A 23492-nucleotide genomic window follows, 5' to 3' on the forward strand; every position below is an offset into this window, starting at 1 on the left:
TGTTAAATTAAAATTATCCTTACTCCATACATAAGGCTTATTGGGCGAGTCCCGACGATTTTGGGCGTTCTGAAGGCTCTAGCCACATTCTCCGCTGAGATTGGCTGCAGTTTTAAAATCCTAAGAATAGAACACATCAACGTAAATATTCTCTATGCAGTTCCAGATAGTAGCGCCAGACCCTAGATATTGAATTTTTGAAGGTCTTAGCCAAATTATCCCATTGAAAGTGTTATAATTTTCGGGTTGCGGTCGCATATATATGTAAAAGTAAAACTATTACGTACCGGTGAAATAAAAAAATGCAACAAAGTCAAACGGCATAATTTTTACTTTTTTTAATTTTATTGAATGAAAGCAAAACATGTCGGAATTAACATCAAATTTTAGAATAACTTTAGATTTTTCGAATTGGTCACATTTGGCACGAATTATGGCTTTCAAACGGCAAATGAAACCGTCACACGCTGCCCGAATGTTGCTCTTCGGTATTTGATGTTGCTGTTTTCTTCTGTCCACTTCCTTGACGTCGGACTACGTTATCAGTATCACGGAAAAAGAATTATTGATATTTAAATGCTGGAGTGCTCTAACGATAGCCACTTCTTGAGGTTTTCCAGCCAAATATAAAGAAATCACACTATCATGCTTGAATTCCATCACGAATATCTGTTATTCTTGAAAATTCTCACCAAAATGTTTTTGAACGCTTGTAAACAATATAATGAGCTGTCACTGGAATAATTTTAACAGCTGTCGGATGAGTGGCTTTGAAATGACAGCAGTCTGAAATTGGTTGCAGCTTTTTCATCTTACCATGTAGGTATAACACATCCTTTAAAAAATGAAATTAAAGAAGATCGTACTCTGACTTATCATTTTCATAAATTTATAATTATTCGAAAATTTTATAAGTTTGTCTTGTCTTCAAAAATTGTGTAAGTTGGACAAGTATACTAGGATGTACGAGAGTTATGGTGCGCAAAATACGCTGTACTGCCTAAAATTGTCTCAAGGATAATTTATATTTTAGTTACAGCAAGGTTTATATTCATCGATTTTAAAGGATCGGTTGTTCTGACTGCTAATTTTCCTATTTACCTTATAAGTATGAACAAGTGAAACATCAGCTAAGTTCGTTGGGCCGAACTTTTAATACCTTCCACCATTTTGAAGGAACTTGAAAAGTAGCGAAAACCAGGAGGTACCGTTGTGTGTGGGCTATACGTTATCGTGGACAATTCTCTTTCAGGGGGTAAAATAGACAAAAGGAACTTCTTGTGTTAATTTGCAGGTCATTCCCATTGGAAAATGTGTCTAAAATCATCAAAATGCTGAAAATCGGATGGTCATTGTGATATGGGGTATATACATATCGTGGACCAATATTGGCTTGCCTGTGCAAAATTTTCGCTTCCTACCTAAATACGTTTTCACACTAGCGAATTTTAGAATTTTACGCTGACCAAGAATATATATACTTTGTTAGGTCTAAAATTATTATATCGATGAGTTACAAACGGAATGATTAACTTAATATACCCTCCATGGTGGAGGGTATAAAAATTACTTCAAAATTTCCATCTTATAGCTTTGTTGTTAACCTACTCTCAACAAATTCCTCATTTCACTTCCTTGTTTTTGGATTATTGGCAAACTTAACATTTTTAGGTCATTATTTGTTACATCATTTTTGATTTCGATATTTAGCGTTCGCACACCGACACTCACTCGCTGCTACACCCACCCACCCTTCCATCTTCCGTTTGCAGCATTCAATTGCAATTTGTAACGTTTCGAGCAGCAGCTTTTATTTCATTGAGGAATAGAAAAGCCAAGCAGAAACAAAATTGCAACAAAACGTTTTCAAACTCCATTGTCTGGAGTGGAGCACGTTTTTATATCAAATTACCGAATGTCCCAGGCTTCCGAAAGTGCCGGCGAACACTTGTTCCAAATCGCAGCGTAAAGCAAAACTTGAATGATATCGCGCGCGCACACAGACAACAAGTGTACACGCCTGGATGAATGTGTTCAAGAAGCTAAGCTGTGGGCAATGATAATGGGCGTTGAAAGTTGAAGTTGTTTTTTTTTATTCGCCTACTTCTTCAGGCGTCAGCGGGCAAGTGTATTAAACTTTAGTTTACAAACAAGGCAGTCAGACGGGCATGTACGGACAAATGTTGCCACTTTTAGAGAAGTTGTAAGACTTAATTTAAAATGTGTTTCTAAAGAAAATAATCTATATAACTGAGTATTGAAATAACTGACTGACTGGGCATCGGCGCATAGACGAAACGGGTGAAAATAGGGTGAGATGAAAATAACTGCAACCAATTTCAGACTGCTGTCATTTCTAAGCCACTTATCCGACAGTTGTTAAAATTATTCCAATCACAGCTCATTATATTGTTTAAAAGCATTTTGGGGAGAATTTTCCAGTAAAAAAGTTAATCAAGATGGAATTCAAGCGTGGCTATGGTTAGAGTACTTCAGCATTTAAATATGAATAAAACGTTTGTGCCTCGTACCATTGTTCGTTGCCGTGATACTGGTAGCGTAGCCCGACTCCAAGGAAGTGGACGGAAAAAAGGCAAATCACCAGAAATGGTTCGAAAAGTAAAGAAGCGACTTGATCGAAACTCGCGTCGCAGTGGCCGGAAAATGGCTTTGGGCACGCAAACATTTTGGCAGCAGACCATGGACATTCTAACAGGACTCAGCACCATAGCACTCAGCACGCGCCACCAAAGAATGGTTACAAAATGAGACTCCTCGCTTCATTTGGCCACCAAAATCTCCGGATACCAATTCGTTGGACTATTGTGTCTGGAGTATTTTATACCAAAGTGTCGATCACCTCAAGCAAGCGCTTCGCCGGGAATGGGCCAAAATACCGCAGAACAACATTCGGACGGCGTGTGACGGTTTCATTGGCAGTTTTAAGGTCATAATTCGTCTCAAAGGTGACAAATTCAAACGAATCTAAACTTATTCTAAAATTTGATGCTACTTTCGAATTTTTTTGCTTTCATCAACAAAATTAAAAAAAAAATTATGGCGTTTGTCTTTGTTGCAGTGTTTTTCTCACCCTGTACAATTTTGAAATTTTGGGTGAGGGTCACTCTTGGTCCGAAGGGTTCAGATAAGACTGGGTTTTTGGAAATTCGTACGGTACGAAAAGTATTACAAGGTAAAATATGTTCGGGGAAGCACTAGAGATAAAACTCTTAGATTTGGAATGAGGGTCACCGATGAAGTGTATGATAGATTTTGGAAATTTCCATTATAAGTGTACGAAAAGTACTAAAATGTACTACATTTGGTACCATCTTGTATTATGTGAACGGTTGAGCTAAAAAAATGTAATTTCGAATGAGAATCAAGGTGGAGGAGTAGAGTGCTTGTGCATTCGAAAAGTACTAAACGGTACTAAATTTGGTACAATTTGAATTTTGAGGAACGGATGGAGCTGAAATCCTAAAATTTGTAATTTGTAACATTACTTGCACAGTGTAGGATTGTAATAATAGAGACTTGTCGAACTTTGTACCTTTGCACACGAAGAGTACTAAATGGTACTAAATTTGGTACAATTTCGACTTGGGAGAACCGATGGAGCTAGATTTCTGAAATTTAAAAATAAGATTACTATTGAGTTCTACAACTGAGAAATGTCGTACTGATGTGTAAAAGGTACTAAATTTGGTACAATTTAAATTTTGGAATAGCCAATGGAGTTGGAATCCTGAAATTTGGAAATAAGATTACTATTGCATTGTATGACTGAGAAATATGGGTAATTTTAGAAATTCATAATTATGCGTACTATATGGTACTAAATTTGGTACAATTTAAATATTTGGAGAACCGATAAAGTTGGAATCCCTCAATTTAGAAATAAGATTTCTGTTGGATTGTATAATGTAGGTAGCCATGTAAATTTGTACTTGTGTGTACCGAATGGAACTAAATTTACAATTTGAATTTGGGTGAACCTATAGAGCTGGAATCTTGAAATTTGGAATTGGGATTTCTGTGGAAGTGTAGGATTGAGGTATATAGGAAGGTTTGGAAGTTCGTACTAATGTTTTGTAAAAGGTACTAAATTTGGTACAATTTGGATTTGGTGGAACCGATAGCGCTTAAATTCTGAAATTGGGAAATGACATTTTTATGGGATTGTATGATGTAGATTGTCGTGGAAATTCGTACTCTTATACCATTCAATTAGTGGGTGAAACGGTAGGATGGGAATCCTGAAATTTGAAAAAAAGATTTATATTGGACTGTTGTTATGAAAATTTGCACTTAAATGTACTAAATAGGACTTAATTTTGGATTTGAGTGAACCAATAGAGCTGGCATCCTGCAAAATTAGAAATAATATTAATGTCGGAGTGTAGGATTGGGATATGTAGGTGGTTGTGGAAATTTATATTTATATGTACTAAAATGTACTGTATAAGTATTTGAGCGAACCAACAGCGGTGGAATTCTAAAATTTGGAATTGGGAATACTGTGTGAATATAGGATTTGGGTATGTACAAAGTTTTGGAAATTCGTACTTATGTGTACTAAATGGTACAAAATTTGGTACAAATTGGAATTTTGATGAACCGATGGAGCTGGAATTCTGAATTTTGTATCGGAGTCAATGATGGAGGGAAGGATAGATGCACCAAAGGGTTATTTGAAATAACCTTTATAATTACGAACAATTTTAAAATGGTACGAAACTTCTAAAATGGTACCATTTGGTATTATGTGAACGAATGGAGCTATAAACTTGAAATTCGGTAAGAGAATAAAGAATAAGTTCAATATATGAAGGCGTTTTTGGAAATGTACTCAGATTGCAAACTGTACTAAACAAACAACAACTAACAACTGTAAGTTTGCAAACTGGACTAAAATACTACTAAATTTGGAACAGTTTCGAAAAGTGGAATTTTTAAATTTTGTATTGGAGTCTCTTTACGTGGTAGAACTATGATAAAGATATGGTTTACGAAATGTGCACGAAAAGAACTAATGAGTATTATGTTTGGTACAATTTGGTATTGGGTGAACAGATAGTACTTGAAATCCGAAAATTGCTTTTAGGGTCGCTATTAATGTAGGGCCTCGACATATGGATGTGGTTTCGGAAATATGTATGCTTATTGTGCGAAAAGTACTGAATGGTACTATAGTTGGCATTGGGTGAAGGGATGGAGATAAAAATTATTATATTTTTCGTAACTGTTATTGAGATTTGGCGTTGTTGTGCAAATGTGTCCGATATTTGAACCAACAGTACTAAATGGTACTAAATTGGGTATTGGGTAAAGCGATAGAACTGAAATCCCGATATTTGTGTTCTGAGGTCTCTGCTGGTATCTGGGATTGAGATATAGAGTTTTTGGAAATGTATACTATTATTTGTACCAAAAGTATTAAATGGTACAAAGTTTCGTATTGGGTGAATGTGTAGAATTATAATTCTGAAATTTTATAATTATATAACTGTTGATAAATTGGCTGTGGTGTGGAAATGCATCCTATATTTTTACGAAAAGTACTAAAATTGGTATTGAGTGAAAGGATACGGCTGGATCCTCAAATTTGATATTGAGGTCTCTTTTGGGATCTGGGATTGAGATATGGAGGAGTTATGGAAATGTGTATTATATTTGTACCAAAAGTACTGAATTCGGTATTAGGTGAAGGGATAAGCCTGGATCATCTTTTAGTACCTGGAATTGAGATATGAATTTGATTCGAAAATATGTACTATAATAGTACGAAAAGTACTAAATAGTACTAAATTTGTTATTGGGTGAAGGGATAGAGCTAGAATCCCGAAATTGGATATTGATGTCTTCGCTGGGATCTGGGATTGAGATATGTAAGAGTTTTTGTAAAAAATGTATTACATATGTACCAAATGTACTAAACGGTACTAAATTTGGTATTGGGTGAATATGTAGAATTATGAAATTTTATATTTATGTTACTGCCGATAGATTGGCGGTGGTGTGAAATTGCGTCCTTTATTTGTACGAAAAGTACTAAATGACACTAAATTTGGTATTGGGTGAAGGGATAGGGCTGAAACCTCAAGATTGATTCTGAGGTCTCTGATAGTATTTGGAATTGAAATATGAATTTGATTTTGGAAATGTGCACTATAATTGTACCAAAAGTACTAAATGGCACTAAATTTGATATTGGCTAAAGGGATAGGTCTGGACCTCAAAATTAATATTGAAATCTCTATATGGTACTAAAGGGATTGAGCTTAAATCATCAGATTTTGTATTACGATAACTGTTGGTGTCTAGAAATGAGACATGGAACTGTTTTGCAAATGAGTACTAAAATTACACGAAATGTATAGATCTGGACTCCCGAAATTTTGATTTTGAGATCTCTTTTGGTATCTGGTGATGGTTTTGTAAATACATACTGTAATTATTCGAAAAGTTGTAAATGTTCTACTTTTACATTTAGATTGCTTCAGACATTGATATTGATTGAAAAAAAATTTGATGAAGGTCCCACCATAAGATACTCCTTGCATACACTTTATAATGTCAACGTGATTATTGGAAAGATTTTTTCCAAAATCAATCCTCATAAGTTGTCACTTACCACAAAATAAATCTGGCAACTCTGTGTACCTCAAATTTATACATATTTGTAATAAGTGTAATAAATTACCATTCATGGATGGAAATCTTATAGCATTCGTATTGGATTACACCAGCCACACAGGTGAGAGGGCGCTGGCCGTGACTGGCGGTGGTCAATGTCGTTGGTTATACGATCTGTTTTGTTTCCAAAGAGGAAAAACGAAAGAAAAACAAACGGAAAACCAAAAAAAACAAAAATGCCTGGCGTCTAGTATTTCCTCATAACAATGAATAACCAAAAAAATTAAAGGGAACTTTCATTTTAAGGTGATATAATATTAAGCGATTGCACAATATGCCATAACGATAATGACCGACTTGGCTGGCTGCCTGCCTGGCTGCCTGCCTGGCTGCCTGCCTGGCTGACTGACTGAACGGCTGAATAGATAAGTGAGTGGCGATGTTTTTTTGAGGAACAATGCAAACCTTTCCTTTGGCTATGGTTAAACAGATCAGAGTTACTGCAAAAAAAAAAAAAAAAAAAAAATACTTACAACAATTTGTAATCCCGCGATTTGGGCTTCTTTCACTTTTTGTCTACTTCCAGGCGAGTGTGGCATGATGTAGTGGCGCCCTGAAACCAAGAGGAACAAAATGCATTTTCAAATAAAAGCCAAGGCCACTTGGAAAAATTGTTACAGTATTAAGTTAAACGACAGAGCGTGTACACACAACAAACGACTGGCTAAAGGCAAATAGCGGATTACAAACAGAGAAATATATATTTGCAAAAATAAATGATGGCCAGAACTAAGGCAAGCGCGACCTGCAAAAAATTAAAAAATAAATAATAATTTCCTCTTTTTTACAGAACATTTTCTTCATAACCCTTGTAACTTTGTTGGTCAGCCATGCCACATGTTCCCACATCGACACAGAGGATTTATCTCTCTCGGATCCCCACCAATCCTTGTCCACCGGTGGGGGTGGTCATCACCATCAACACTATCAACCGGCCGAATCATATTCCGAAGTCAATAAACCCGTACCCGTACAAGTTATTGAAAAGATTCCATTGAATATACCCCATCCGGTGCCGGTTAAGGTACCCAATGTTATTCGAATACAAATACCCGAGCCATATGCCGTTCACATTCCTGTGCAGCAAGAAATTCAAGTGCCAACGTATCGCATTGTACCCGAGATCACAGAGAAACGTATCCCCTACACTGTGGAGAAACCATATCCTGTTGAAGTCGAGAAACCGTATCCAGTTGAGGTTATTAAGCAAATAAAAATTGCAGTGCCTAAACCATATCCTGTCCCCTACACAATCTACAAACATATTGTCCAAAAAGAACATGGTTGGTAAAAAATATCGGTTTAATTTTACTCTTTAGATGTAAGCGTTTTCGGTTAAGTTTCACAATTAAAATAATAAGCTGTATGAAAATGTGTATAATTTTATTGATAGGATACGATTCAAAGCGAAAGGGAGGTAAGCGGATAATTGGGATAATTCCATATTATGATTAGATAATAACTTAAATCCTTCGAAAACTACTCTAAAAGAGAACTACCCGGAAAAGGAAAAAATAAATTCCAAGCAGCGAAGGTTTTCTTTCTGAGCTTTTAAGAGAATGACATCCCCAGATAAATGGTTTTCTATACTGGACTTATTACCCCACCCATGCCAGAACCTCCCTCACAGAATCAAAATGTTGAATAATCATAACAGGTATAAAATGTGAAAAGAGAGTCTTCAAGTTTTGCAAATCCCAAGGCCAACTGAAAGTCAGGTATGAGTATTCCTTCCCAAAACGTGTCAAAAATTTAAATAATAATATGCGAACTAAGTCAATTATTTTCTGCAAACTTCACATATCCAATCTTTGTAACGACCATAGGTATATTGTGAAGATGGGCTATATCAGTCCACTCCTTCTGGTAGCTCTAGACAGAGGTAAAATCTTGAATAATTTTAACTCTCATAATATGCATAATAGCTCACTCACTGACTTTCTTATAACTTCGAATATGTTAAACTTCTACCAACATTAGAACTAGTCTACTCCTTCCGATAGCTTCCCCACAAAGGGTCAAAAATGTTAAATACTTATAATCCGTGTAACAGGCTCAACACGCATGAGATTTTTGAAATTTTTTGTATCCTACACCACATAGTGGTAAGGATATTATGTCTTTGTGCATTTGTTTGTAACAGGGAGAAGGAAGCGAGATAGACCCATAGTTTTGAGGATCTTCATAGAATCATTTTTTGAGTCGATTTATGCATGCCAGTCCGTCCGTCCATGTATTCTTGTGAATAAAATGCAGATCGTATTTATTATCCGATTGAGATGATTTTTGCAAACAATGTTTGTTTGGCCCAAGGACGAACCCTAATCGGATTAGACTTAGATATAGTTCCCATATATCTTCAACCGATTTCGGGTAAATTGCGCACCTAATGGATAATATTAGTCCAAATGACCTGTATTTTAGTACATCCCACCGAATTCAGTATAGAACAAGTAAATCAAATTTGGAGAAAATCGGTTAAAATATAGCTATAGCTCCCATATATATGTTTCATCTGATTTGGGGTTTTATGCACTCCAGAAGGATGAGATTTGGTACCGGATATCAGATAATGCTCAAAAATACCTCTGTCAAATTTGATCGAGATCGGTTCAGATTAGGATATAGCTCTCATACATATATTTTTTCCGATATCAGGTTTATTGTGCACCAAATGGCTAATATCAGTTCAAATGGACCGAATTTTAGCAATTACTACTAAATTCATCCTATAAACCTGTATTTCAAATTTAGTGTACTCGATTCAGATATACATATAGCTCCCACATATATGTTTTATCCGATTTGGGGTATAAAGTCCCTCACAACCGTAATATGCGTTCCACAACAATGATCTTTGGTACCAAATATCAAATACAGCCCAGAAATACCTTCTTCAAATATGATTGGTTAATCAGATTTGGATATAGCTTCGAAATCGGTTGAAGACATAACCGATTTCGGGCCACTTAAGCAGCAAATAGCCAATATAAGTCCAAATGACCTGGATTTCGGCCCATCCGACCGAATTCAGACTAGGAGCAAGTTCATTAATATTTTGAGAAAATCGGTTCAGATATAGCTATAGTTTCCAATATATATTTTAAGCGATTTGGGCTTAAAGTCCCTCACAAGCGTAATATGCGTTCCACAACAATGATCTTTGGTAATAAATATTAAATACAGACCCGAAATAAGTGTATTAAATTTTGTCAAGATCGGTTCAGATTTGGATATAGCTCTCATATCGCGTTAATTGTGCACCAAATGGCCGTTATCACTTCAAATGAACTGAATTTTGGCATATCCGAACGAATTCAGACTAGATGTAGGTACATAAAAATAATAAATTCGGAAAAAACCTGTTCAGTTATAGCTATAGCTCTCATATATATGTTTCATCCGATTTGGTGCTTAAGTCCCTCACATTCGTAATATGCATTCGACAACAATGATATTTGGTACTATATATCCTGTAAACCTCGGAAATGTTTTGGCCAAATTTAAACGAGAATGGCAAAGATTTGGATATATCTCCCATATTTATCCTTAATCCGATTTCAGGTTTATTGTGCAAGTATTGGCTAATATCAGCCCAAATGGAGTGAATTTTGGGACGTACGTTTCCATTTTGAGCCATTCGGCTCCGATATATATTTTTTTAAATAATACTCCTCCAAGTGATATCATGCACTCTATAGCAAACTATAACTGTTCTAAAACTAAATGTTGATAAATGGTATGATCTACTTGAAATAAATTTCATTTTGTACGGGAGCTCTACTAAATATGCGTAGTGGTGTAGGGTATCATATAGTCGGCCCCCGGCAATTCTCAATAAATTTGACAAAGGCTATTGAACTACTACCAAATAATATTGCTGTATAGTGCGTGATATGACTTTGATAAGGATTATATTGAAAACTATTTATTGGAGCAATAGATATACCGGATCAACTTTCACAAAATGGAAAAGTTCGGTTGAATATGAGAAAAATCTATCCATTTTGGGCAGATATTACATATATGGTGAACAATAACCGTCAAATCGGATGAAAATGTATATCGAAGCTATATAAAAATCTGAACCGATCTCGATAAAATTTGGCAGAGGTATTTTCGAACAGTATCTGATGTCCCGTATCAAATATCATAACACCAAATCGGATGAAACATATATATGGGAGCTATAGCTATATATGAACCGAATTTTCTCCAAGTTTGAAGTACTTCTTTCTAGGGTGAGTACATTTGGGCTGATATTAGCTATTTGGTGCACAATGAACATGATATCGGATAAATATATATGGGTGCTATAACCAAATCTGGTCCGATCTCGATGAAATTTGACAAAGGTATTTCTGGACTATATATGATATCTGCTACCAAATATTGTAAGTACACCACATTTTCTCCAAATGTTATGTATTTCCTTGTAGACTGAATTCGACCAGATGTGCAAAAATCGATTGTAGATATATATGGGAGCTATATCTAAATTTGAAGAGATTTTCGTCAATTATAATTTGAGACAAACAAATATTGTTTGGAGAATTTCATCGCAATTGTATAATAAAGGCGACTGCTGTTAAAATTATTCCAGTGACAGCTCACTATATTGTTAACAAGCGTACAAAAGTATTTTGATGAGAATTTTCCAGAAAAAAAGTTATTCGTGATTAAATTCAAGCGTGATAGTCTGAGTTCTCTATATTTGGTTGGAAAACCACTCCAGCATTTAAATGTGAATAAATCTTCTGTGTCTTGTACCATCGCTCGTTACCGTGATATTGGTGTGGGCCGCCATAATAACTGATGGTCGTTCTTAGCTCGTATTGATCGACCGTAGCATCAGAATAAATGCCGAATATAATCGCGAAAATATTCTGGAGGGTGCATTCAAGCCTTGGGCACGCAAGCATTTTGGCCGCAGACCTTGGACATTCCAACAGGACTCAGCACCATCGCACTCAGCACGCGCCACCCAAGAATCTTTACAAATTGACGTTCCTCGCTTCATTTCCAGCGCACAATGGCCACCAAAATCTGCGGATACCAATCCGTTGGACTATTTTGTCTAGAGTATTTTGGAAGGCAAGGTTGGCACTAAAAAAATACAAAAGTGTCGATCACCTCAAGCAAGCGCTTCGCCGGGAATGGGAGCAACAGAGCAACATTTGGGCAGCGTGTGACGGTTTCATTGGCCGTTTGAAGGCCATAATTCGTGCCAAAGATGACCAATTCGAACATATCTAAATTTGTTCTAAAATTTGATGCTATTTCCGACATTTTTTTCTTTCATTCAATAAAATTTAAAATAAAGTGTCAAAATTATGGCGTTTGAAAATAGAATAATAATAATCAATAATGTGATTAATATGCAAATATTTTAAACTATGACATTTTAAAACTCAATTGTCATTCAACAATTTCAAATTATCAAAAGCGGAATTGACAAACTGAAACAATTTGCATTGTTGCAAATTGCTGTGGACTCCATGCTGCAGAAAAAATGAGACACAAAAAGTACTACTGCCTTTTTAAAATATTCATGTGATATTCACGATCTTGCTCCAAATACAACAATGATTGTAACAATTTTCAAAGAATAAACACCACATGTGATCATGAATGCATATATGGATGTTTTCGATTTTTTTGTGGACAAATACTAAGACAACCTGTTGAACTCGAACTCCAGATCTATGCGGGAGTAAATTTTTACATGAACCACCAACCACCGACACCAGTGATACTGGTGGCTGTAGCCCGGCACCAAGAGAATCAAGACTTCGGAAAACATAACAATTACTTTAAAATGACAATAAAACAGTCACGTATTTCAACAAAAGCCAGCCAGCCAGTCAGCCAGCGAACAAACAGAAGTAACATTTTGCAGCTAATGTTACACAGGCGGACAACAAGAACAAATAAAACAACAAAAGAAAATAAACTTCCAAATTGCTTGCTGACTACATACATACACACACACACTCACATAGAACCCACAACCAACATTGGAACAACGGAAAACACTTGCAACTGCCGAATAATAAAGTTGCAACAACAAAATTGTAATTCAAGTAAGCAGCGAACAATTTTACAAACAGCAGCAGCAACAACAACACAAAAGCTGAGATTTTTTTCCATTTTCACATTGTGGGCAAATTGCGCAACAAACAACCCATTTATGATTGTTGCTTGTTCTGATTGTTGTTTCTGCCGATGTTGTTGCTGCTCCCAAATTCTGTTTAGATTTTTTTCTGCGTCCATTTGTATGGCAATTTTAAAGGTTTTCCGATAGAAAAGTTTGTGTTGGTGTTGCATTTGCCCAAAAAAGCTTTGATAGTTTAAACATTTGTTTCCAGGGAAGCAAAAAAAAAAAAAAAATGTACATTTTCAAACATCATACCTGCTGTGTCTTCAAAAGCCAAAGAACTCAAGTAGCGCCTTTGGAACTACTGCAACTCCATGTCAAATTCCGTACTGACATTTTTCGAGACATTCAAAGGCACATTGGTTTTCAGAATGAAACACTTTCTATAGGTATTGTAAAGATAGAAGACATTTCGAAGATCCTTTGAAGGATCGCCAAAAAAAGAAGACCTTCGAAAGATCCTCCAAGGGTTATCTAAGATTAATATCGATGGCAGTCCTTCCAAAGGCCTTTTAAAGATAAGAGACCTTCCAAACAAGTAAAAGCGCGATAACTTCGTCCGGGCTAAACATTTCATAATCCCCACGATGTGAACAAAATTAACTTATGGCCAAATCCCCTGTCCTAAAAATCGCTCAAATTTCCAATTCTGTTATTCGGTGACTATACCTGTTTTAAAGATTGTGTGCAAAACAAACTAGCAGAAATATCAAGCTGATTGTGCTGGAACTGGGAATCCAAATCTTCAAAATACTGAAAATCAGGAAGTACTATTACATTGTGGCTATACTGAGGCTAAATTGAGTATATTTAGGAACACGAAATGTGAAATTACAAACCTTAAAATATATTTAGGGCAGGAATCTTCGATATAGAATATGTACCATTGTATGAAGGCTATACCTAGAATTGTATCGATGTTTTCAAGGACAAGCATTTAAGCGATAATATCAAAGTCGGTGCAAAAATTCTCAATATAGTTATATGGCTTCATCGACAATATGATATGGCTTAATCAACATATACAATCCATATTATGGTGGAGGGTACAATGAAAGACTTACAGACAGGGAGGTACATAGAGGTGCTTTTTGGAAGCATCAACTCTTCTATGGAAAATATACACACAAAAAAAAAATAATAAATTAAAAAGCATCAGTCGATTTTACCGACAGATGTATACCTCCAACCAATGTTCGTTTTTTTTAAATATGCAGGGTGAGAAAACAAAAACTGCAACAAAGTCAGACGTCATAATTTTTAATTTTTTTTTTTTAAATTATTTTGAATGAAACAAAAAATTACGGAAATGGTATCAAATTTTAGAATAAGTTTAGATTTGTTCGAATCGGCCACCATTGGCACGAATTTTGGCCTTTAAACGGCCAATGAAACCGTCACACTCTGCCCGAATGTTGCTCTGCGGTATTTTGGCCCACTTCCAGGCGAAGAGCTTGCTTGAGGGGATCGACATTTTGGTATTTTTTAGTGCCAACCTTGCCTTCTAAAATACTCCAGACACAATAGTCCAACGGATTGGTATCCGGAGATTTTTGTGGCCATTGTGGCTGGAGATGAAGCGATGAACCTCATTTTGTAACCATTCTTGGGAGGCGCGTGCTGAGTGCGATGGTACTGAGTCCTGTTGCAATGTCCGAGGTCTGCGGCCAAAATGTTAGCGTGCCCAAGGCTTTAAAACATCCTCCAGAATATTTTCGCGATAAAATTTGGCATTTATCGACTAATACGAGCGGAGAGTGACCATCGGCTGTTATGGCGGCCCACACCATCACCATGGCCCCCGCTTGAATTCTGGTGGCCAACCGAAGGTGCACATTTTCAGCTGACCTCTTTGGCAAGTAAATCCGATCATTTTGTTTGCTTACAAACTGCTGGACAACGAATGTTTTCTCATAGGAGAAAACCAAATTCGGAGCTCGTCAATTTCGGCCAAACGAAACAGCTCTTTTGAGTCTATTTTCTTTCTGTTGCGGTGTAAGTTCTTGCACTTTTTGGAATTTCAATGGCTTTGCCTCGAGCTCATTTTTTCACATTGAAATGCTGGAGGGCTCTAACGATAACCACTTGTGGTTTTCCAGCCAAATATAAAGAAATCACACTATCACGCTTGAATTCCATCGAATAACTTTTTTTCTGAAAATTTCTCACCAAAATGCTTTTGTACGCTTGTAAACAATATAATGATCTGTCACTGCAATAACTTTAAAAGCTGTCGGACGAATAGCTTAGTGGAGTACTAAATATACTATATTTGGTACTATTTCGTATCATGTGACGGTAAGAGCTAAAAACTTGATATTTGGAATGAGAGTCATGGTTAAGGAGTAGAGTAAAAGTAAGGAGTACTCATGTATACGAAAAGTACTAAATGGTACTAAATCTGACACAATCTGAATTTGGAGGAATGAATGTAGCTGGAATCCTGAAATTTAAAATTAACATTGTGCACAAAAGGTACGAAATTTGGTACATTTTCGATTTGGGTGAACCAATAGCTGGAATGCTGAAATTGGGAAAACGATTTTTATTCCATTGTAGGATTGGATTTTGGATATTCGTACTAAATGGTACTAAATTTAGTATAATTTAAGATTTGTGAGAACCGATAGTGTTGGAATCCTGAAATTTGGAGATAAAATTTCTATTGGATTGTGTGCTGTAGGTAGTAATGGAAATTCTTTATTATGTGTACGAAATGGTACTAAATTTGGTACAATGGTACAATTTAGGTAAACCTGGGCTGGTATCCTTAATTATGGAAATAAGATTACTTTTGGAGTATAGGATTAGAATAAGGAGGTAGTCTTGGAAATTTCTACTTATGTGCATTTAAAGGTAAAAAATTCGAACTATTTTGATTTGGGCGAACTGGAATACACTTGGAATTAATGTTACCATTGCATTGTAGCTTTGGGATATGTAGGACGTTTGGGAAACTTGGAATTTGGTACAAATCGGATTTTGTTGAACCTATGGAACTGTAGTCCTGAAATTTGGAGTTATTTTTGGGAATAAGTACAACATGAGTAAAGAAATTACTAATGGTAGCATATGTGCTCTGTTTATAAGATGGCTGCCATAAATCATCTATTTCTGAAGAGTTATGTTTAACTCTTTTCTTTGGCCTTGTGTAGATGAAAGATATTTTATAAAAAAAACATTCCAAATATCTTCTACAGATAAAAGTCTTTCCAAATGTTCTCTATGGCTAGAAGACGGTTGATAGGCCTTTAACAGACGGAAAATCTACAAAGTTCCTTCATGCGTGAAATTCTCAGTGGAGGTAAAGTATTCGGTTGGTTGATCAAAACCCCGAAAGGGTTTAATACTTAAATTATTTTAGTTTCCCAGCCATAGTTTTCTAGGGTCAATTATTTATAGCCTTTCCTTAAAAAAGTGTTTCAAATAATTTGCTCTGTGCTTCGCAAAATTTAAGATAGAACTTTTAAATTCGGTACAGGCCTGTGGGTCCATGTAGAATCATTTGTTTGAAATATGGGTCACATCGGTTCACGTTTTGGTATAGACCCTCCTACAAGGGTATCAAGTAATTTAAAATGTTTTTTAAATTTTACAATTTTTCATATTAATTTCGCCAAATTTTGGCATTTGAGTACTTAGTAAGAAGAAACCATTCTTGTAAAAATATCAATATAGGGCCACGTTTTGGTATAACTCTCATATATAGGTATCCTCTGATCTCAGCTATTGCCGGGGTCTTGTCCACATTTCTAAATTGATGTGGTTCTCATTTGACATCTTGGTTGTTAAGGGGATAGAAAACCTATTCGCAGAAAATGTTCAAAGTAGATCAATGTTTCGGAGTAGCCCCCAAATAAAGGCACCTCCTGATTTTACCAATTGTGAGGGTCTTGATCACATTTTCAATCCACTCTCTATGGTAAACACCCACAATAGCTCAAGATTTTCCAAAAAATGTACAAATATCTCATGTAAATTGGAGGAAGTAAATAATACAGGCTGTACAGGACCTGCACCTCGTAATTCTTATACCGGATTTCAGTCAAGTGGGAAAATGGACAATAGTTACCAAATCTTTCGGTACCATAAAGGTCAAAAATTTAAATTTAAAAAAAGCAGATTTAGACAGAGGTTATGCAACTGTTGGCATAACTGAGTGCATAGACTGAGTTCTCAGTGGAACAATTTTCCCAAACCCCACTTTAATATTAATCACTGATATCAAAGGTTTAAATTTATAAGAAATTTAAAATTTCTAGGTCTACCCGCTTTACTAACAATATCTTCTTGAGGTGTATTTTTTCAACAAATTTGGTACACCATAATGTCTATCAAAATACAAAAATCTATAGCTTTAGCTTTTCCCGATTTTTCTATAACAAAAGTAAGATATGATATTTAATTGCTGAAAATTGGAAAATGTTTCTAGTTTTTATTTAGATAGATGCTATTCCGAAGGTACCCAAAGTAAGCTATAAACGGTTTTTGGAAGCTTATATATTTATAGAATACCTTCTCTACCAGATCTCTTACAACCACTGTGCATAGCTAGGTGAACGACAGCTCCCCCCTCTCCCTAGAAACACTGAACATGCAATCGTGCAATATACGCGTGCGATCATATTCCGAACTGTGTGTGTGTACCTCTTTTATCCAGATGCAAATGTTTTTTTTCGGTCATTCAGGACTGGACTGGATAATGATAGCGCTGGTGGCTGCTGGTCTCCCCAGGAAAATATGAGCATTTTAATAGACGCTGACAGTTACAAAGTGCCAAACAATTGTAAAGAACAGCGGTTGGCTTCAATGGTCGCATAAAATTACCACAATCGACTCCTGAGCACAATTTCAGAAAAAAATTGTCAACTTGGATCCCCCTTCTTGCCTGCGGCATCTAGACCAGACAACAGTTAGCCGCATTAACGTGAAAATTTAACACAAATCACAGATGTATTTGCTCGTATTAGAAAATTTGGGCGAGAGTTTAGCCAGCCAGCCAGTCAGCATGGCAAACATGCAATACATTCCGTCGAGGTTGTTGTGGTCCTCCTGCTGGGCTGACAATTGTCAGTACACATAGAACAACAACATAGGTTTTTTTCTGACCAAAAAGAAAAGCTTGGAGCATTGTCTCATCGCAGGCATGAAAAAAAGAAACAACAAAATTCCAAGACATTGACTGAATGGAAAATCAAAAGAAAACTTTGTCAAAATCACCCCAGTGGAAATATGGAATTGATTTTTCCCCCGATGGAAATTGGAAACTTAGCTTGCTGGTTCTGTTTGCGATGGTATTGAATTAATGAATTTGAAATCTAGCAGACAATTGCAGCTACCGGCGATTACACTCATTTATCTACTTCTATCTTGTTGGTTGCTCGCTTGCTTGTTGGCTGGCTTCCTTGCCAGCTAACAAAGTTGAGTGCATCTGTCGTTTAGTTTGTTTTCCTTTTTTCAATATTGAAGAGATCCAGCTCTGGTGTTGGCGGTCACTAGCATTTAGTTTACTGCCTCATATTCAGATGGGGCCACAGCTGCACAAGCTTCTTGTACAAGTGATTGCAATCAATATTTCGTTTTGGGTTACATTAGCTGGATTGGCAACTAGGTAGCCTATGCATTTTGCTCAACAGACCTAGTCCTCAATGAAAGTTTGCATTGATTTGAAATATCAGTAGCCACGGTCGACAACAAAAGCCGGAAGCTATTGCAAATGAAATACATTTCATATATTGTTTGGATGGTGAAATGATAAAGGGTTTGTCATTCAGACTTCTATTTGAGGAAACTAAGTTCGGAAATAGAAGGTTATTTTTATAGTAATTCGGGTTGCAAAATTATCTAAAAACAACGCATATAAAGCGATAAGTAAAGAACATGGTAACTGCTCCTGTTAAATCTTCCATACAATTTAAAAAACGATTTTTTCATGATATTCCCAAAATCTCCATATTCCAAACTGAATAAATTAGTTGTAGTGTCTTAATGGGGTATATGGGGTACCAGAGGTAGTTCCTTCCGAATAAAAGAAACCAATTTTTACAATTGTCTAATATTGATCACACGTTAGGAATTTCTAGAGAAAAATCGAAAATTTTGATAGGACTTGTAACGAATTGATTTTTTTTTTTAATATTTTCAAAGGCTTTCCGAAAAAGTAGGTCATTTTTTTGATATTTAAAAGACTTTCCTATGCAAAACTCGTGCATTTTTTTAAAAAATGAGCCGAAAAATTAAGGATTTTTTAGGATTGCCAGACCGCACAACATATATTTTCGATAGTTGCCGGATGGAGGTCGATTTTGTACTGGACCCAAGTCCAAAATAAATTTATTTCATATTCACTGTAGAGGTTGTATTGGTAGAAGTAGTGCAATGTTTGGTAAAACCCTTCGGATCATTTTCAAATGTGAGTTGTGATAATTAAAAATTTAGACCCTTTGTCGATTTTCGTGTCTGACCTAATTTTGATAAAAATAGGGACTATTGACATGGTTTTCTGTGAGGATTTTTTGCATTTTTTTAAATGTTCTCAACTTAGTCGACTTTTTAAAATTATTTTTCAGGACTGTCTATGCATATTTTAAAGGAATGTTGACGAGCATTTTTGAAAATCATTTCTGCAAAAAATAAAAGTAAAAAAGCAGTTAAGTTCCGAATTAAGCGGTTAGGGCCGAACTTTTAATACCCTCCACCATTTGGAAGTAACTTGAAAAATTAAAAAAAATATCGAGGCTATACGTGGACCTGCATGAGTAATTTTTTGTCATAGGCTGTAGTACCCATTAAAAACTTCAAATGCGAAATTTGAAATAATTCCGGTAAAAAATGTCGCTAAAATTATCAAAACACCGAATAAAGGGAAATACAGTTAGATGATGACGTAACTACCAGTTACGAACTTTGAATACAAAATTTGACACAATTCGGGTTAATAATGTCACTAAAACCATCAAAATACTGAATATCGGGAGGTACCGTTATATGGGGGCAATACAAAAACGTGGACCGACATGGCCTATTTACAAACATAACTTGCCTACTGGCAAAATACACACGTGTGCAAAATCTTGGACTTCTATCTCATTTCGTCCGAATGATTACAACAGACGAACAGATAGACGGACATCTCTAAACCGTTTTAGAATTTTACGCTGATCGAGAATATATTTACTTTGTAGGGTATATCATGAATATTTGGAGGAATTGCAAACGGAATGACAAAGTTAATATACCCTCCATAGAAAGGTGGAGGGTACACAAATTATTCTGGGAATTAGAAAAATTCTACGCCCAAATAAACTCAGTTCGAGCCTAATCGATTGGAAAATATACCCAAGACCCTCACAATAACTAAAATCAGGGTGTATATTTATATGAGACCTGCATCAAAACTTGACATACATTGAGTTTTTTATTATTATTGTTATTATTATTATTATTATTTTTTTTTTTTTTTTGAAAATAACGTTCCCACATAATAAGAACACAAAATGCAAGAATTAGGTGAAATTAAATGGAAAACATAGCCAAATCCCAAAAATACTTGCGGGCTATACCGAAAAGTGGACCATTTTCTTTACCAATGATTCTGGATGTAATCCAAAGCTCTCTATCAAATTTCAAAGCTCTATTCTAAATGTTGCGAATTATATCTCAAACTATAAGGGTCCTTTTGTATATGCTCCAAACTATATAAAGTCCTTATCAAAGTTTAGCCTTAGAAGAGGAAACACCTTCGTGGTTTTGACCTACAAACGAGCATTATGAAATCCATCAACAATTCGCGACAACCCATACTGGGAAATGTGCTAAATTTTTAAGAATAAACATGAATTTTAATTAACGAAAATTGATGATATTTTTCATGGCACATATTGAATATATATTGAACAAAATTCTATGGTACTCTCAGGCGTCAAATCGATGTCCAAGGAAAAATAGATCAAAAAAATTAGAAAATTTTTTTGATTTTTTTTTTAAATATTGTGCAAAATTTATTTTGGTATACAATAGAGATTTATTCTCTTTGGTGACTCATGGTAAAATTTGATAATGAATATTTTTGTCTTTGAAGTCATTCTTCTAAAATGCTGCTTTGTTGGAGATTTTTGCACAAACTCACACAAAGTGCTGGTTTAACCCTTGACATCTTCTAGGACCTATAGTAGAATTTTATGGCAAATAATTTTGGATTGCTACGATCTCAATTAAAGGGAGTTTTAAGGGGATTTTTAAAAAAAAGACCAAAATGCTCCCTTAGTTGACTGCCATGAGGGCTACATTTTTCTACCAAAATGTTAGTCGTAGTTTTATCCACAATATTGCGAAGGAAAACCGTTCGAAAATAGTGCAAGATGGGGAAAATTGTCACCCCTATTTGGATTATTTGCGATGTAAATATTGAAAACGCCGATAAATGTGTCTTCTTTTTATACCCTCGACTACATAGTATGGAGGGAATATTAAGTTCGTCACTCCGTTTGTAACTCATCGTAATAATAATTTTAGACCTAACAAAGTATATATATTCTTGATCAGCGTAATATTCTAAGACGATTTGCCCTCTTCGTCCGTCTGTTGTAATCAAACATTGCACAGATCAGTCTTTTGTGTCCAGGCAAGTCGAACTCGAAGATCGGTTATATCGGTCCACGATATTCGGTGTTTTTTATGATTTTACCGACATTATTCAGTGGAATTGTCTAAAATTTTACACAAGAAGTTATTTGTGAGTACTTGTAATTGAATTGTCTATATAGGTCCACGATATCCTATATCACCCATATAACGGTACCTCCTGATATTCGATATTTTCATAATTTTAGCCACATTTTTCAACGGAATTGTCTCAAGATCCATGCAAGGAGTTATTTAAGGGTACTTGTAAGAAAATTGTCTATATAGGTCCACGATATCGTATTGCCAGTACCCCCCGATAGTCTATATTTTGATGATTTTCGTGAAATTTTTGATCGAAATTGTTGCAAATTGCGTATTTAAACTTTAAAGCTCGTAATATAACCAATGAGAGAAAATTTTCTATGCAGGTCCATGTCTTCGTATAGCCCACATATAACGGTTCCTCCCTTTATTCGGTATGTTAATGATATTAGCAACATTATTCACCGGAATTTCCATTTTGATGATATTAGCGACATTATTCAAAGGAATTTTTTTAAATTTCGTATTTAAAGCTCGGAATCGGTACTACAGCCTATGACAAAAAATTATTTATGCTGTTCCACGTCTTCGTATAGCGGTTTAACGGTTTTCATTTAAATCAACGGATGTTTTTGACATTATTCAAGATCTTTCAACATTTGTAAGAATATTTTGAAGAGGCCAACCGAGCCTAAAAACCTGGGCTTATAGAATTTTTGGAGGGAGTATTAGAGGTACTGGATCATCATTAGATGTGGATTTTATAATAAGTTACCTTGAGGGACTTCCAAAGCATCAACCGATGGATATTTAAGGAAATTTTTTTTTTTGGCAACCGAACTCTAAAATTTATATTTGTAAGAATTTTTTAAGAGCCTCAAACAATGTTTTTTATGGAGCAATTTCAAGGGCCAAGAATCTCTAAACGTGTATTTTAATTTTTTTTTAGAAATGTTTAAGTCACATTATTTTGATTTTTACTAATAAAATATGAGGGATACGAAAAAAATTGGTGAATTATCAAAGTTCTGAGCCGTGGAATTTTAATAAAATGTTGTGAGGGACCATCTGAGCCTCTAAACGTAAATTTTAAGAAACATTTAAGGGCATCAAGATCTAAATAGTAGATTAAAATAATTCGAAGGACTATCAGAGCATTAAATGTGGATTATTTTAAAATTATTTTTTTTTAACGATTATGAGATTCTCATTGTATGTTTTTAAAATAATTTCTGTCTAAGCCTCAAAATTTTAATTTTTAAGGATTTTTTAAGCCATGGAACGTCAATTGTCGATTAAGAAAAATGATTCCTTCAGAGAGCCCGAGCGTCAACATTTTTTTAAGAAAACTTTTTAAAGGGACTCCAATTATGTTTAGACAGTTTTTTAATCTTAAAAATCTTGATAATTTTCAGTTTTTTAGGAGTATTTTTAATGGATCATCACTGCCTTAGAACATGGACAAGTTTGGGATATATTTATTTAAAGATCCCTAAACTGATTAAAAACTTTGAATTTGGTCGTAAAGTATTATTAAAATATAAAGCGAATAATATTTTCTTCTGGCTCGCTCCATAATAATTGCCATTCTCTCGCTATAATCAAGCATTTTCTATTGCTGTATTGGCCCAAATACATCAGGACCATATCTCTATTAAAATCATCCACAGTTGAACATTTTTGAAAAATATATATTAGAGCCTTTTTCCACATGTTTTCCAAATTTCCTTTACCAAACGGTTTTAATTTAAAATTTTCATGAAACAAGAATTGAGTCCCCAGAACTCGGTTCCGATTTTTATTTTTATTTAATTCATCAATTGTCAAATGCACATTTAGTTGAAAATAAATTGACAAATCTAAAACTAACTACCACTAAAGACGTTTAAGTTGACATATCACAATGGAATAACTTTAAAAAACATTTAGACTAAATGATAGACAGATGGATTGCCGACTGACAGCATTT

General features: G+C 35.2%; 2 protein-coding genes across 3 annotated transcripts in view; one reads left to right on the top strand and one right to left on the bottom strand.

Annotated features, from left to right (window-relative positions):
- Positions 1-23492, bottom strand: part of LOC105261927 (uncharacterized) — a 122112-nt gene that overhangs the window by 83235 nt on the left and 15385 nt on the right. Inside the window, exon 1 of one of the 2 annotated variants that reach the window (XM_059120298.1) lies at positions 7173-7214. The exons of the other annotated variant lie outside the window; for it this stretch is intronic. The gene's annotated coding sequence lies outside the window, so the exon portion shown is untranslated. Of the gene's footprint in view, positions 1-7172; positions 7215-23492 lie in introns of those variants that run through there. 2 annotated transcript variants of the gene reach the window in all.
- Positions 6659-8065, top strand: LOC101889657 (uncharacterized). Its single transcript, XM_005188862.3, has 3 exons — positions 6659-6760; positions 7226-7433; positions 7490-8065. The coding sequence occupies exons 2-3, from the start codon at positions 7416-7418 to the stop codon at positions 7988-7990; spliced, it is 519 nt and encodes a 172-aa protein (XP_005188919.2). The 5' UTR covers positions 6659-6760; positions 7226-7415; the 3' UTR covers positions 7991-8065.

This window comes from Musca domestica, unplaced genomic scaffold (assembly GCF_030504385.1).
Source record: "Musca domestica strain aabys unplaced genomic scaffold, Musca_domestica.polishedcontigs.V.1.1 1, whole genome shotgun sequence".
NCBI lineage: Eukaryota > Metazoa > Arthropoda > Insecta > Diptera > Muscidae > Musca > Musca domestica.